The sequence below is a fragment of the Pelobates fuscus genome, chromosome 2 (assembly GCF_036172605.1).
Source record: "Pelobates fuscus isolate aPelFus1 chromosome 2, aPelFus1.pri, whole genome shotgun sequence".
NCBI lineage: Eukaryota > Metazoa > Chordata > Amphibia > Anura > Pelobatidae > Pelobates > Pelobates fuscus.
In genome coordinates, this window is record NC_086318.1 from 356,744,842 (window position 1) to 356,761,371 (window position 16,530).

Sequence of the window (16,530 nt, forward strand, 5' to 3'; positions counted from 1 at the left end):
ATTGTGGATATATATATATATATATATATATATATATATATATATATATATACACACAATAATCCAAGTTCCTTGCACACTGACTGTAGCTTTAAAATCCGGGTGCTTGAAATCCAGGTCAGGTTTAAATATCAAAGATGTACAGTATGACCAGCGGTTTGTGTAGAGTAGATAAAAAGTATAGAATTTATTTAAAAATGGCAGCTCAACGTTTCAGTCCTCTTCTGGGACTTTCATCAGGAACACTGATATATATATATATATATATATATATATATATTTAATTTTTAAAATGTATTCAAAATATGAAATAATTTGTACTAATAATTTGTAATAATGAAATATAATTTGTACTAACTTTGGAACTTTGCAGACCAAAACTAAACAGAGTGGGACTTAAGTCCATCGGTTGCAGTTAAAGAAATAAACCACAACCATGGCAACACCCAGTAAACCCTATAAATCTAGAGAAGCTACTATAGCTCCATATAGTAGTGGACACAACGGCTTGTAATAGTGTTCAGAATGCAACAGAACACGCTTTCTAACTCAGTTCCTAATGCTATGATAGTCTCCAAACACTTCAGATGGGCTTGATATTTTATCACTAGCCTAAGCCTAGTTTAGTTCATACTAGTTTCTCCATATAAGTGTCAATTTATATATTGTATTTTTTCTGTTTTTCTGTTATAATTTCCTCTATGACGCTATGTTTGATCTACATGTGCCCTTTTATTGTTACACTTCACTCATATTCTGATTAAGATGATATTTGGTGAACAAACTCCAATAAACTTCAAGTAAATAAAAAAACACTTTTGTTTCAGTCTGCCTTTACGTTTTAGATTTTTATGTACACGTATAGGCTACTTTTGTATGTAATTGGAAATTAGTGATCTTAACCTAGGAGAGCCATGCATCTCTAAACCGCCACCTAGTACCGAAAATACTGGTTTTACTCTAGCTCCTACAATGACTTTGTCAGAGTCCTTAACAAACGTAAATACATGGGAGGTATTTAAAGGGACCGGGAGCTTGGTAACATTGATAAATAGAGATGTTACTAAGAATGTAAGTTCACTTTTTCAGTACAACATTTTGTTCCTTCAAAATATACATACACATATACAGCCATATATACATGAGTGTATACGTGTTATATATATTATATGTATGTGTGTCTGTGTATATACACAGCTACTCAAATGCTTTTTCAATATGTTTATTTACAAAAAACCAACAGTTTTTAAAATTCAGGATACTCTTTCCTCTTAAGACATAAATCAAACCAAAAGCAAATAAAAGCCTACTCTTTCTAGAAGACTAAGTAAACAGAGTTATTTCCGTTCTAACAGTACTAACTAGCTAAGCTGGTTCCCAGTCACAAAACAATAATTAGACAGCACAAAGTTTTTCTTACCACTCCGGCACACTTTTACACTCTCTCTGTGTTTGTAATCAGCAGTAGTAGTGAGAAATTCTCAGCAGCCTTAATATGGCCAGGCAGTGTTAATTAAGTAGAAGCAGAAGCTGCTACAAATATTAACCCTAGAAGTAGGGGAAAAGTGCACTTTTCATACACTAGCACTTGAATATGCAGGTTTTTTTTGTGGTTTTTTTTTTTAGCTAAATTAATTGCTGGGGGGAAAAACTAGTAAACTAGTAGAGCAGTGTGATAGTCTTACCAGTTGACAGCAGCTATCAGCTGCATATTGGTTAAACTTTAAAGTATGTGCCAATACTAACAGCACATACCGCCTGTTGTTCAGCTGCCAAATCCAGTCTCTGTAAGTTTACATGTATCCGCAAAGATGCATGATGTTTTATTGCACTCTGGACACATTTTTAATTTGTAGTTTGAGACTGTTAGCTGATGCTCTTAGCCTATCACCGGCACCCATTTAGAGGGCTCCTCATTGAATGCACTTCTCAATTGTGCTTTTCATCCCCAATGCTCTTCTATAAGGGGCATTGGATTGGACAAAAGAGAAGTGTCGGCATGACATTGCAGGATGCGGATCAAGCGGCTATAGGGACTGAAACCAAGCGCTGTATAAAGAGGTAAGTAAAACCTTATTTTTTTGTTTAGATTTGGGGGCCTTTAACTAAATGCAGAGGAGAACACCATTGCCAAACTTAATAATAATAATAACCCAGGTTTGTATTCATAATGCCATAGTGTTACTTTAATTACTGTACATATCAGCTCCGGGTGGCACTCTTGCTTCATATGTAGAAAGCCAGTAATACTCAAAGTGATAAACTTTCTTTATGTTCCTCTTGCATAATAGGAAATAACTATTACAGGTTTTGTGGGGTCTCCAATAACCTATTACTTGGCACTGTCTAATGTTTATACATGAGCACTGTTATTCATTCACAGCCTTCATGTATAATTAAGGAATTAATTTGTCTGCCTTGTTTACTTTGCGATATAAAGTTGATCCAGTTTTCAACTGGGACGTGGCGAAATATATGGATTTGTTTCATGTTATACTGTGCCAGTATATACACTTCAAAGAAGTTCAGACGTTAAGGGGTAACTGTCACTTTTTACACCGTTGAACAAAATAATTAAAATCACCTGTAACTCCTGTTATTTTTTTTTCTGCTTAATAGGATGCTGCATTCTTTTTTTAAATGTTTTTTACATTTTGAAGATTTAGCTTTCGTTCTATAATTTGCCAATGTAAACACGTCTCTGAATTTTAGATGACAGAGAATAACTGCCAGTTATCTGGAAATTACACCACTGAAAATAACATTGAACATTACCTGAAACTTATGTTATTTTATTTTTTTCTTCTGTATATGATGCACCATTCTCAATTAACCCCTTCAAGGGTTTCATTGAGAAATGACTGCCATGTAAAAGTTGAATTTACTTGTGCATCTGTTTATACAGCCCTAGCAACACCTCCCTGTGACTCCCACATCCTACATGAACCAATGTTTTCATTTTCAATCAGCCCTGACAGCACATGGGATACTTGTTGGAATTTTTTTATGTCTTGCTATGTTAGTAGAATTTTAATCATAAACAGGAGGCTTCTGAGGGTCTACAGAGAAGAGATGATAAATTCTAAATTAAACACACTGCACAATAAAGGAAATTTAAATATTAGATTTCTATTTAAGGGAATCCCATAAACTCTAAGGGTTGAGTAGGGGTAGTGTTGGTGTAGGGTTAGTGTAGATTTGCTGTTAGTGTAAAGGGGTTAATACTGTTTTAGGGTTGGAAGTAGTTTTTTTTTTTAAGTTATTGTAAGCGTAGGGTTAAGGTGTAGGTTTGGCATAGAGTTAGGGTTGGTATAGAGGTAGTGGTAACTACAAAAAAAATTAGATCCGAGAAATGTGAGGCATTTAAGTATCAGAGATGTGAATCTGTTTTGAATTATTTTTATTTTGCTGGAATTGATGTGTAAATATCTTAAGAAAAGCTGTGAAATAAATGTGCATTTTTAACCATTTTTAGCATGTTAATCAAGCTTAACGTTGTGTTAGGTATATATATATTGCATAATGAAAGACAGACATTTCTGTCCTCTACAAACAATATATAATATATACTTAAAGAGAAGCCCTTAAATTATGTTGGAACAAACGTAGCACACATTCTAGGTCTGGGAAAAGCACCCTTCAACACTCCAGACGTTATAGACTACATTACCTGATGCCTTGCCAGTATTATGGATGTAGTGCCTAAGGTTGCATACTCCTGTTCTAGGTATTGTTTTGGTTCAGATGTTGGAAAATGACTTCTGTTCCTAAGGGGTAAAATGTATTTTTTGTTTTTATTCTTAAAATTCTTTCAGTTTTTCAGTGCAAGTGATTTACCATTTTTAAGACTTTACACCATTTCTCAGAACACAGCAATTGAACACATCTCCCATTGTTTATTTTTCTCTTCCTCTCTATGGTGACTAACAGGTGCAAAGACTGTTTCTTACAGGGCAGAGTTTATATACAGGATCCAAGATGGAGATGTTTATTTGCAGAATTGATATAAAGACAGTGGTGTGGATTACTATATTTAGTTTTAATTTTCAAATCTCCCAACAACTTTTTTTTCTTCAATATGTCAACAAGATATTGAAAATCTAAGGAAGTGTTGGTTCCCCTTTAAAAATGAGTTGAAGCTAGGAGAGAGAGAGTGCTTATGGTTTCAGGGTCAGTCTATCGGCCTTTTTATGTGTACTTTCCATTCAACTTTTTTTTTTAACTGAAAGAACATAAATGCTATCTATACTATGATATCTAAGTTGCTTGCAAATTATGTACATTTTTAATGAAGTCTAAATAGTGACATAGTTCTTTTACTCACCTCCCCATCAATTATTGGCATACAAAGGTATGTCGCCAACATAAAATGTATGACGAGAGTTGTCTGAAGAATAATATGAAGTGCTCCTTTCGACGGTTCTCTTTCACAGTACATATAGCACAAGAGGTGATCAAAACATATCATTTAATATCTAACAAAGGAAGATAATGAGAGCCCTGCTGAAATTAGTATTCTATCTGATGTTACACTGTATGTATCATAATTATAGTCAAGTAACCACAAGAAATGAAAGGCCACACTGACCAATGGTCAACGCTCTTGCTATAATATAAGCTCTTGTGACTGGTCAGCAAGTTGTTTTGTAATGCTATTTTATACCAAATAAGTCTGCAGTTTAAAAATGTGTTTTGAGATTTTGGTCTCATTGTACAGCGCTACGGAATTTGTTGGCGCTATATAAATAATAAAATAATAATAATTATAGAAGTTGGATCCAGATTTTTTATTATTTCTCCATTTGCGAATTTTATGGATTTTTAAAAAGGGGGGGGGGAGGGATACAGAAAAAAGAAAGGGGAGGGTTGGGGAGGAAGATCATCATTGAAATACACTTGAAACGTTACAGGGAAGTTTTGTCCAGATTTTGATAAGCGTTTAGGCTGTTTTGTAATTACCCAAAATAAATCTATCAACTTGCTTGTGCAAACAGTTTATGGTTAACTGTCCTAATGTGATTTATACCCCACCTCCTATACAGGGAGTGCAGAATTATTAGGCAAATGAGTATTTTGACCACATCATCCTCTTTATGCATGTTGTCTTACTCCAAGCTGTATAGGCTCGAAAGCCTACTACCAATTAAGCATATTAGGTGATGTGCATCTCTGTAATGAGAAGGGGTGTGGTTTAATGACATCAACACCCTATATCAGGTGTGCATAATTATTAGGCAACTTCCTTTCCTTTGGCAAAATGGGTCAAAAGAAGGACTTGACAGGCTCAGAAAAGTCAAAAATAGTGAGATATCTTGCAGAGGGATGCAGCACTCTTAAAATTGCAAAGCTTCTGAAGTGTGATCATCGAACAATCAAGTGTTTCATTCAAAATAGTCAACAGGGTCGCAAGAAGTGTGTGGAGAAACCAAGGTGCAAAATAACTGCCCACGAACTGAGAAAAGTCAAGCGTGCAGCTGCCAAGATGCCACTTGCCACCAGTTTGGCCATATACTGGAGTGCCCAAAAGCACAAGGTGTGCAATACTCAGAGACATGGCCATGGTAAGAAAGGCTGAAAGACGACCACCACTGAACAAGACACACAAGCTGAAACGTCAAGACTGGGCCAAGAAATATCTCAAGACTGATTTTTCTAAGGTTTTATGGACTGATGAAATGAGAGTGAGTCTTGATGGGCCAGATGGATGGATTGGTAAAGGGCAGAGAGCTCCAGTCCGACTCAGACGCCAGCAAGGTGGAGGTGGAGTACTGGTTTGGGCTGGTATCATCAAAGATGAGCTTGTGGGGCCTTTTCGGGTTGAGGATGGAGTCAAGCTCAACTCCCAGTCCTACTGCCAGTTTCTGGAAGACACCTTCTTCAAGCAGTGGTACAGGAAGAAGTCTGCATCCTTCAAGAAAAACATGATTTTCATGCAGGACAAAGCTCCATCACACGCGTCCAAGTACTCCACAGCGTGGCTGGCAAGAAAGGGTATAAAAGAAGAAAATCTAATGACATGGCCTCCTTGTTCACCTGATCTGAAACCCATTGAGAACCTGTGGTCCATCATCAAATGTGAGATTTACAAGGAGGGAAAACAGTACACCTCTCTGAACAGTGTCTGGGAGGCTGTGGTTGCTGCTGCACGCAATGTTGATGGTGAACAGATCAAAACACTGACAGAATCCATGGATGGCAGGCTTTTGAGTGTCCTTGCAAAGAAAGGTGGCTATATTGGTCACTGATTTGTTTTTGTTATGTTTTTGAATGTCAGAAATTTATATTTGTGAATGTTGAGATGTTATATTGGTTTCACTGGTAAAAATAAATAATTGAAATGGGTATATATTTGTTTTTTGTTAAGTTGCCTAATAATTATGCACAGCAATAGTCACCTGCACACACAGATATCCCCCTAAAATAGCTATAACTAAAAACAAACTAAAAACTACTTCCAAAAATATTCAGCTTTGATATTAATGAGTTTTTTGGGTTCATTGAGAACATGGTTGTTGTTCAATAATAAAATTAATCCTCAAAAATACAACTTGCCTAATAATTCTGCACTCCCTGTAGACTGTAAGCTTGTCTGAGCAGGGTCCTCTTCAACCTATCGTTCCTGTAAGTTTTCTTGTAATTGTCCTGTTTATAGTTAAATCCCCCTTCTCATAATATTGTAAAGCGCTACGGAATCTGTTTGCGCTATATTAACGGCAATAATAATAATAATAATAATATTAACTAACTTGTGAGTTAATCAGACCTGAAAACTGAACTGAGTAAAATCTATTCTAAAACTATCAAATTAGGGATGAGGGGAATAAATTTAAATTAATATCCCTGAGCTGAATATAAAACCTGTAAGTAATAAATAATATATTTTTCTCTGAAGGCAAAGTTTTTGAGACCTTTAAGTCAGGCTTACGGGCAGTATAATATTTACAAAATGTTCTTTGGTGTTTTTTTTATAAAGCATTTTTAATGAGATACAAAGTATGCATCTCAGAAATGTTGTTGAGAAATTTGAACTTGTGATTTACAAAATAAATCATGAACACTTTTGAAATAATGGTTGTCACACGGGAGTGATTCACAAAGTTAATTTATGGAACAGAAAAGACAACTTGTAGGAAACCTATCTTTGGGAAAACACCATCTTCATGTATTATTAGTCAGTGGTATGTCATGAATAGATTGTACAGAGCCTTACAGACAGAGGGAAGAATTTGAAGGGAAATGTGTATATAACAAATATCTCTTTAATAAGCAGTATTTTCTGTATCAAAGCCAAAAATAATAACTTTGAGGCCTATCTCATGTAATTGATTACATTTTGAAAGGGAGAGGATGGGGACTCTTAACTATATCTACGAAGTATGTGTAAAAGATAATGTCTATATGATAAAATATATAGAATGTTAAGACTACACAGTAAACATGTATCTAAACAGCGTAAAAATAAAATGAATCATATACAAATAGTTTACATATTTTGAATGTACTCTAGTGAGATATTGTTAAGAAATATTAGTAATCTGATTATTTTTTTTAAAGATACTTTAACCAACAAGACAGACTCATACAGAATGTAATGATGTAATATCGCCATCCTTTAGTTATGAAATAGCCAGATACTTAATTTATTTTTATATCATTCAGTTCCTTATTAAAAAATGCAGTATATTGTACTAAGCTGCACTTATTTTCCAATCATCTTAAGAGACTTTAAATACACTAAACAGCACATTTAGAGAATTTTAAAGAGATATATATGTAAATGTTGTTGAACTTACCTATTTTTACATGTATTACTTTTGGTTGCCTTAGTGACGTTGGACGTCCACATGTTATGCATGAGGAGTTCCAGCGTCACCGGAATACTCATAGGAAAGCATTGAATAATGCTTTCCTATGGGAAAATCCTTATGCGAGTGCGGCCATTGCTGTGCAAACGCATTAGGTCTCCCTGCCAGCTGACGACCGCAGGGGAGAAGTGAAGGCAGACCCAAGCCAATGCCGAGGGACATAGGTGCTGGATCCAGGATTTTTTAACCCCTTCTGCACCACGGATGGGGCATTGACAGAGGGGAGAGCTATAGTGCCAGGAAAATTTGTTTGTTTTCCTGTCACTATAGTTTCCCTTTAATTTCAGCTTTTCCTGAACACTGACAGTGATGTAAATTCTAGCTGTATTCTGGCTGGCTGAAGCATCAGGAACATATAATTGTAAATGTTTCAGGGTTTTTCTCAACTCTTTTGTATTCTCTCTTATCACATAAGTTCTCTAAAAGGCATTTAAATAGGCATGTCCCATAATTTTCAGAAAGTTCTAACAGTATGCCAACATTTTCAACATTTATCTTTTGTTAGTCATTACTGGCCTTTTAACCAAACTAACTCCAGAATCCTATTTGGAGATGTAATGACAGATGTAATAACAACTAAGGAAAGAATCCTCCCCACATTGCCCCTTTCTTTCTCAACCACACGTAGATCACGCCTTTCCTACCCTTCAGACTTTCTTCCCGGCTACTGAACAAGAGGTGGTTGTATTTCTCCTTTCCTCTTGCCCCACCACTTGCCCACTTGATCCTGTCCCATCTTACCTTACCTCTCCCCTTGTCTTGAGACTTCCTTAACACACGTTTTCAACTGCTCTCTCTTCTGGCATTGTCCCTGCCGCCCTTAAACATGCCATTGTAGTACCCATCCATAAAAAAATCATCTCTTGACCAGCCCTCCTCTTCTAACTATCGTCCCATACCCTGTTCCCTTTTTTCCTTAAAGCTTCTGGAGCGACTATACCGGTTTGGCTGACTTTCTCAATCCCAACTCTCTCCTTAACCCTCTTCAGTCTGGCTTCCGCCCCCTCAACTCTACTGAGACTGCTCTTATCAAAGTTACTAATGACCTAATCACAGCTAAATCCAAAGGCCACTACTCCATAATAATTCTTCTTGACCTCTGTGCTGCCTTTTGGCACTGTTGATCATGTTCTCCTTCTTCAACCTCCTCTATCACACTGTCTTTGTGACACTGTCCTCTCATGGTTTTCCTCCTATCTCTCCCAACACTCATTCAATGTCTCCTTTTCTAATAATACCTCCTTCCTTTGTCCTGTCTTGGTTGGAGTCCCCCAAGGCTCTGTCCTTCGTCCCCTTCTATTTTCTCTTTATACTGCCTCTATTGGCAAACCTATCACCTCATTTAGATTCCACTACCACATGTACACCCAGATATATCTCTCCTTCCTGCACCTCTCCCCTGCTGTCCTGCAACGTGTCACTGCTTGCCTTTCGTCCATCTCTGACTGGATGTCCTTCTGCTTTCTGAAACTCAATCTCTCTAAAACTGAGCTCCTTATCTTTCCTCCTCCTAATACTGATCCTCCTCTTTCGCTCTCCCTTCAAGTTAGTGGTACCCACATCAGTCCATCCTTGCATGCTGTCTTGGCATTATACTTTATTCTGGCCTCACTTTTGAGCCTCATATCTAGTCTGTTACTGTGACAAATGCTCTTTACCCTGGACATTTGCTACAAACTCCTGGAGGAGTGTGGAAGCTGGCCTTCTGCCCACCTACTATGGGCCATATACCATGGGACAAACTCACTATTTCTCTTATGCTAAGGACAGTTCCTTCCTTGTTTGTGTTAAACGTTTCCCTGAACACAAATGTTTCCTCATATCGGGAGCTGTAATCTACCGAACACTGACCACCCCTCTAGCTCATTGAACTTCAAAGAAATCACAAACTTAAGTGCTCTCTCTGTGTGGCCGCCGTTTGTATAACCGAACAACACATGCTGGAGCAAACAGTGGCCATCTTGTCACACGAACGTAAGCAGGGACTTGGTCGTCGAGTGTCTGGAACTCTAAGTCGGACACTCAACACCGCTAACACCGGTAACCTCATATAAACGCCTGCTCTTATTCCCGACAAGCCAGGAGAGCGCTGTTCAGTAGGATTGTTCACATGAACCAGGCGAACAATCTCTACCTATGAGCCAGGGGAACTGTTCGGTATTTCTTTCGTTTTTGGACTCCCGAAAGTGACCGACCGCTACTACTTTCCTCATGGAACTATTTTGGGCAGACTCCATGTGTGCGGTCGGTCAAAACTTTACCCTGTTAGCTATTCGGCTGTATTCGTGGAATCTGGGCGCTATTTAGACACTTTGGGCACTCAGATCCAGGCTATCCTATTAATATTATGTATGTTTTATCTTTTGCATCTCTAGTGCCTGGGAGATAATTAGTTTAAGCAAAGTATACTCCATTATCTCCCAGACACAGAGACTCATGAGCTTGTTGTGGGAGTGTTTTACTATGTTTTTGCTGGAGACCCCATGCAGGCCACTGGGCCATAATGAATCCGTCTTTTTGTACCCTTGATCAAGTCTTGACTGATGTTTGGGTATACCAGAGCTATAATCACTGCTTCACTTTGGGATTTCTGAGAATTACAAAGGATATACTCAGAGTATAGGGGATCTGTTACAGTTACCAAATCTTGTATATTCCCACGTAAAAACATAGCCCACATCCACCCCTTTCTTACACAAGATGCTACTAAGGACCTTGTCCATGCTCTAGTAATCTCTTGCATGGATTATTGTAACCCTCTCCTAATCTGTCTTCCCAAAAGCCGTATTGCCACGTTACAATCTGTAATGAATGCACCGCCAGGCTGATTTTCCCCTCCAGTTGGTCCTCTCACACCTCACCCCTCTTTCATTCCTTACATTGGCTTCCTGTATCCTATAGGAGTCAATTCAAAGTTCTAATCCACATCTTTAAAATATTGAACATTTCTAGCCCCTTCTACATCTCTTCACTGATTCATAGGTATGCCCCTTCTCGGTCTCTACGCTCGGCTCATGACCTTCTACTGTCCGCTGCTCGCACATGTATGGCCAACTCATGCTTGCAGGACTTCTCGTGGGCGGCTCCCTTTCTATAGAATAGCCTACCTACCACCATCAGAATCTCCCATAGTCTTCAATCTTTTAAGAAGGGCCTTAAAACTTCTTCAGGACAAAAAAATCTTAAAATCTCTTCAGGTAAGTTTTACTCTGAGTAACCTCTACCTCACATACCCGTCTCTTGCTCAACGGGCAGCACTCTACTCTCTACTCCAGTTCTGCTTCACTTCCAACTTCTTTGATTGCGATCTCCTGTCCTATTGTGTTTTATACCCCACCTCCTATAGACTGTAAGCTCGTTTGAGCAGGGTCCTCTTCAACCTATCGTTCCTGTAAGTTTTTATTTTTTTTTAATTTTCTTCTTTATTGTTAAATCTCCCACTTTTATAATATTGTAAAGCGCTACGGAATCTGTTGGCGCTATATGAATGCCAATAATGATAATCTACCGTGCCTAGGGGAAATGTATTGTCATGACTTTGTTTTATAAACATTCTAAATAAAGTATTTTTATTTTACACTATTCAATAGCTGTATTACATTAAATCCACTTTAATATATTATATAATATATATATTATATGATATATTATATAATTATATTAATGTTTACATATTATTTGTATTAACTATGACGCATTAGAAATCTGATTTGTATTTAATAAGATGCCTGCACTTTTCACAACAATTCAGAATGCTGAATTCAGAAAATGTATTACAAATTCTAAGATATCGAAAGTTACCATCAAGAAGCTTTCCATCTACTTTGAACCTGTGCAATAAACTGTATTTGAAGTTAAATTTTCCAACAAGTCTATTTAAATATAATATTTTTTCCCAATTACATTTTTGTACAGGAAATTTGTTTACTGAAATTTATATATATTTTTTCCTAGGATAAAGATGCCCAGAAAGATTTGGAAGTCTTGATTGCATCCATTAGTCCCTGAAGCACTTATGAATGCTTTCCAATACATTAAGAATACATTCCGAGAAAAGAACCCAACACCTGGAATTAAATGAATTGTATACACTGTGATTAAATATTTACACAAAGCCCTTTACAGACTTCAGTTCACTTTCATAATGTCACCAAACTGATAAAATTTCAGAGTAAATCATTATTAAGGAACTTTCAGATATAATTCCCACATGTTCCAGGATTGACTGGATTGCTTCTGTATTTTATTGAATAAACAGTGACTAACAATGTGAACATGGTATGGGGCATTTTTTAAATGTGATCTTTGCATGATTTCAATATTACCTCCATAACTTTTAAATAAGTGTGTATATAAAAGTGTATTTTAGCTGAAAGAATAATGTACTATATTAGCAATAATTACAGAGCTGGTAATGGTTGCAACAATAAAAATATTTTGATCTAAACCAAGTGGATTATTTTTGTTGTTTAGTAGAAATATACCTAGGATATTTTTAGGGTGGGGGGGGGGGGGTAGTGGAGTTGTTTAAAGAACATATACATATGTAAAATGTAATGCTTTGTTCTGGTCAAGAAAAACAGAAATTAAATTTGGTTTCCTTTAAGAGTATCCAACATGCACTAAAAAATGCATTTAAGCACTTCATAAATTTAGAAATTTCATCTACCAAACATTGGGCATGAGGACAAAGGGATTAAGAATAATTTTACTTCTCCTCCTCTTTTTCCTTCTATTGGTTAAGTTTTCTCACTTAAAAATAAATAAATTCAAAAAATGAAAGTGTATGTACACTGAAAACAGGGATGGGTGTGTTAGTTAATGAAGACCAGGAAAAGGCAGACATTTTGAATTTTTTACTCAGTATATATTTAAAGAAGATTATATGGTAATATATATGCATATGATTGCTGCATAAAGAGTGCAGAAATATTTGTGAATAGATGACTCAAAACAAGGTGCTACAGCAGCTAAAGAAAGTTAATGTAAACAAAACTCTGACACCTGAAGGTATTCACCCTCAAGTACTTAGGCGCTAAGTGTGGAAATAAGTGAACCTCTGTATTTAATCTTTTAAGATTATTTTCTTTCAGGAATTGTACCGGAGAATTTGAGGTATGCAGATGTGGTTCCTATATTCAAAAAGGGTTCAAAAAATTTGCCTGGAAACCATAGACCTGTGAGCTTAATTTCTGTCACTGGGAAAGTATTTGAAGGCTTATTAAGGGATAATATTCATGAATTCATTGGGAGGAGCAGTGTTATTAGCAATAATCAGCATGGTTTTATGAAACATAGGTCATGTCAAACTAACCTAATTGCATTTTACGAAGAAGTAAGTAGAAGTATAGATCAGGGTTTTGCAGTGGATGTGTTCTACTTAGATTTTGCCGTGGCGTTTGATATGGTTCCTCACAATAGTTTAGTGTTCAAACTAAAAGAAATTGGTCTAGATGAAAATTCTTGTTCTTGGGTAGAACAATAACTTAAACAGAACACAGAGAGCTGTCATTAATGGTAAATTTTCAGGGTTCTGTTCTGGGACCACTCCAATTTAACATATTTATAAATGATCTTGAAATAGGCATTAAAAGCCATGTTTCAGTGTTTGCAGAGGACACAAAGATCTGTAAAAGAATATAATGTGAGCAGGATATTACTTAATTGCAGAGGGATTTAGATAGATTGGGGGAATGGGCACTCAAATGGCAAGTGAAATTTTATGTAGAAAAATGCAACGTTATGCAAATTGGGGTAAAGAATGCACAAGCAACTTACACCCTAAGTGCAATAAACTAGGCAACAATATGCAATGTCAATTGGCAGTGCTAAGGCCAGTAAGGTATCGTATAATTTTGCCTCTTTATAAATCACTGGTAAGTCCACACTCTCAATATGCTGTGCAATTTTGGGCACCTGTTCTCAACAAGGATATAATGGCAATAGAAAAAGTGGAACATTTTAGTTATGAAGGCAGGTTAATAAATAGGGATGTGCATGATCAAAAAAATTGGTTCGGAAATTCGGGTAAGAAAAAAAATTTCTGCAATTCGGCACTTCAGTTCAGTTCGGCACTTCCAAAATTCAGTATTTTGGCAATTTGGGATTCGGTGGTTCGGTTCTGCACTTCTGAAATTTGGGACTTCGGCAATTCGGGACTTCGGCAATTCGGGACTTCAGAATTTGGAACCTCTGTAGGGCTTCCTAACCCTAACCCTACCTCTACCCTAACCCTACTTCTACCCCTAACCCTACGCCTCTCATCATTCACGTAATTTTCCCTTCTTGTCTTGTTTTGCCACTTTTCAGAAATCCAAAGCACTTTGGCACTTTGGCAATTCGGTTCAGTTCGGCACTTCCAAAATTCGGCCCTTCGGAAGCCTCTGAATGTCCCAGTTGCCTGAAATTCAGCTGAATTCACATTCGGAACGAAATGAATTGCACGTGTCTATTACAAAATTTTAAGCTTTTTAATTGAGCATTTTAGTTATGAAGGCAGGTTAATAAATCTAAATCTCTTTATTTTGGGAAAAACAGTGCCCTAGAGGGGATATGACAGCAATATTAAAATATAATCTTGGCCAATACAAACAATTGTCTGGAAATCTATTCATAAATAGGACTATACATCGAACACGAGGTCACGCATTTAGACTGGAAGAAAGGAGATTTAGTCCAAGGCAAAGTAAAAACATTTTTTTTACAGTAAGAACAATACGATGTGGAATTCTCTGCCTGAAGAGGTGATTTTATCAGTCTATACAGATGTTTAAACAGCAATTGGATAAATACTTGCAAAAATATAGTATACTGGGGTATAAATTTTAATTAGTGGGTTAATAGGAGATATCTGACTGCCATTTTGGGGTCAAGAAGGATTTTTTTTCCTAGTTTGTTGCACAATTGGTCTGTGGTTTTTACCTTCTTTTGGATCAACAGCAAAAATCAAATGTGAGAAAGGCTGAGCTTGATGTATGTAACTATGTAACTTGATCTGTAAACCAAATGGTGTAAAATGGGCCTATCAGTGTACTAAAAATAAATAAATAAATATATGTATAACTGTATAAAAATAGCACTCAAAGGACTTTTTAGATAGTTGAAAAAATATAAACTTAGCTTTATTCAGCAGTATGCCATAGTGCAACAACGTTTCAGTTCCCAATCGGAACTTTCTAAAATATATGTACATATAATATGAAAGGCTAAACTTGATGGCCGCATGGCTCTATTCAGCTATGTAAAATTAAATATATATGAAACCAGGGGGCTGCACTCACCCGAACATGCATAAATGGGGTGCTGCTGATGCTGGTGATATATATATATATATATATATATGTGTGTGTGTGTGTAGATTGGATTAGCCTTATTGGTCCAGAAGACAAAATACCAGAATAGTGCAGTAGGCAATGATACATTTTTTTTATTGGACTAACATAATACTTAAAAGACAAGCATTCAAGAGTTTTCCTTTCTTCCTCAGACCTTGCTTCAGACCTAATGTATATAATATTTATATTATATATGTTTTACAGTACTCTGGCTGTTTTTGGTTCGTCTGGTTCATTTTCCCAAATCTTTCTTCGTTAACAAAATTCATCCTTCCCGAAAACTTTTTCATTTTCAGAAGTGATTCAGCCACAATGACTTTTTTTTTTTTTGCTGTGTACAAGTCTATAAATCAGTTGAGCATGCTAGTTTCTATTTGAATTTTAACAATCCAATGAGCCTCTCATTCTAGCCTACAAAACCAGAACAGTTGGACAAGTATAATTCAGCACTGCAAAGATTGTAAAGCATAGAGCGAGGGACTGATTAGCAGATTCCAAAGTTCGGTTCTGCAAAGAGCAGAAGTTTCTGTGACTTGTGGTTCATTGATCAGCTTTTACTCTGTACTCCTTAGAGACAATGTTTTGTTTCTTTTCACAGAAGAATAGTAAAAAAAAAAAAAAAAGCTTTATGCAGGTACAGGAACCAACAACAACGTATTATTTAAAATGGTGGAAGAGGGATAGAGCAGGGAGATTTAGGACGCACATTCTTTTGCAAATGCGTACAAAATTGGGAATGCAAAATTTATAAAACTTATAAAATTGTGTTTGTACCTGGAATTTCCCTTTAACTACTTGTTTTACAAAAACATCTGTTTTTTATTTTCTATTATATGTTGTAAGTCTATCGGTTTAATGTCATACTCACGTATAATATTTGTTTATACTTGTGTATAAGATTAAACTGGTACATATTATTTATATGACCATTAAACAAATCATATTATTTTACCTTACATCCCTTTCAAAATTATTTAATTGTAAATGTGAATTAAGGAAATATCACATGCACTCGAATTCATATTTTATTTCCTTTTTACTGGAACCACAGGAAGCAGTGGTTTTCATTTTGAGAATTGATATCATGAAAGAGGATGTGAAGTATGTGCACTGGTTCATTTACCATGTGAAGGGCAAGATCAAAATGAATTTCGTGACTGCAATATTTACTCTAGTAAATAAATAGCAGATAACGTACATGTTTAAACTGTTAATGATTATGAAATAACTGCTGGCTTAGCAGAACGTTAATGATTCCGAACTAATGTAACTCTAGATTCTTGAAACATTATTTTGGGCCTCGTGACACTTTAAAGTAACTAATATAAATT

General features: G+C 36.2%; 1 protein-coding gene across 1 annotated transcript in view; it reads left to right on the forward strand.

Moving 5' to 3' along the window:
- The window catches only part of RMDN2 (regulator of microtubule dynamics 2), a 106,395-nt gene extending 94,083 nt beyond the window's left edge, over positions 1 to 12,312 (forward strand). Inside the window, exon 11 of the mRNA XM_063443642.1 lies at positions 11,820 to 12,312. Coding sequence (XP_063299712.1) covers positions 11,820 to 11,873 — 54 coding nt within the window. The 3' untranslated portion in view covers positions 11,874 to 12,312. The remainder of the gene's footprint in view (positions 1 to 11,819) is intronic.
- Positions 12,313 to 16,530: the final 4,218 nt, after the last annotated feature.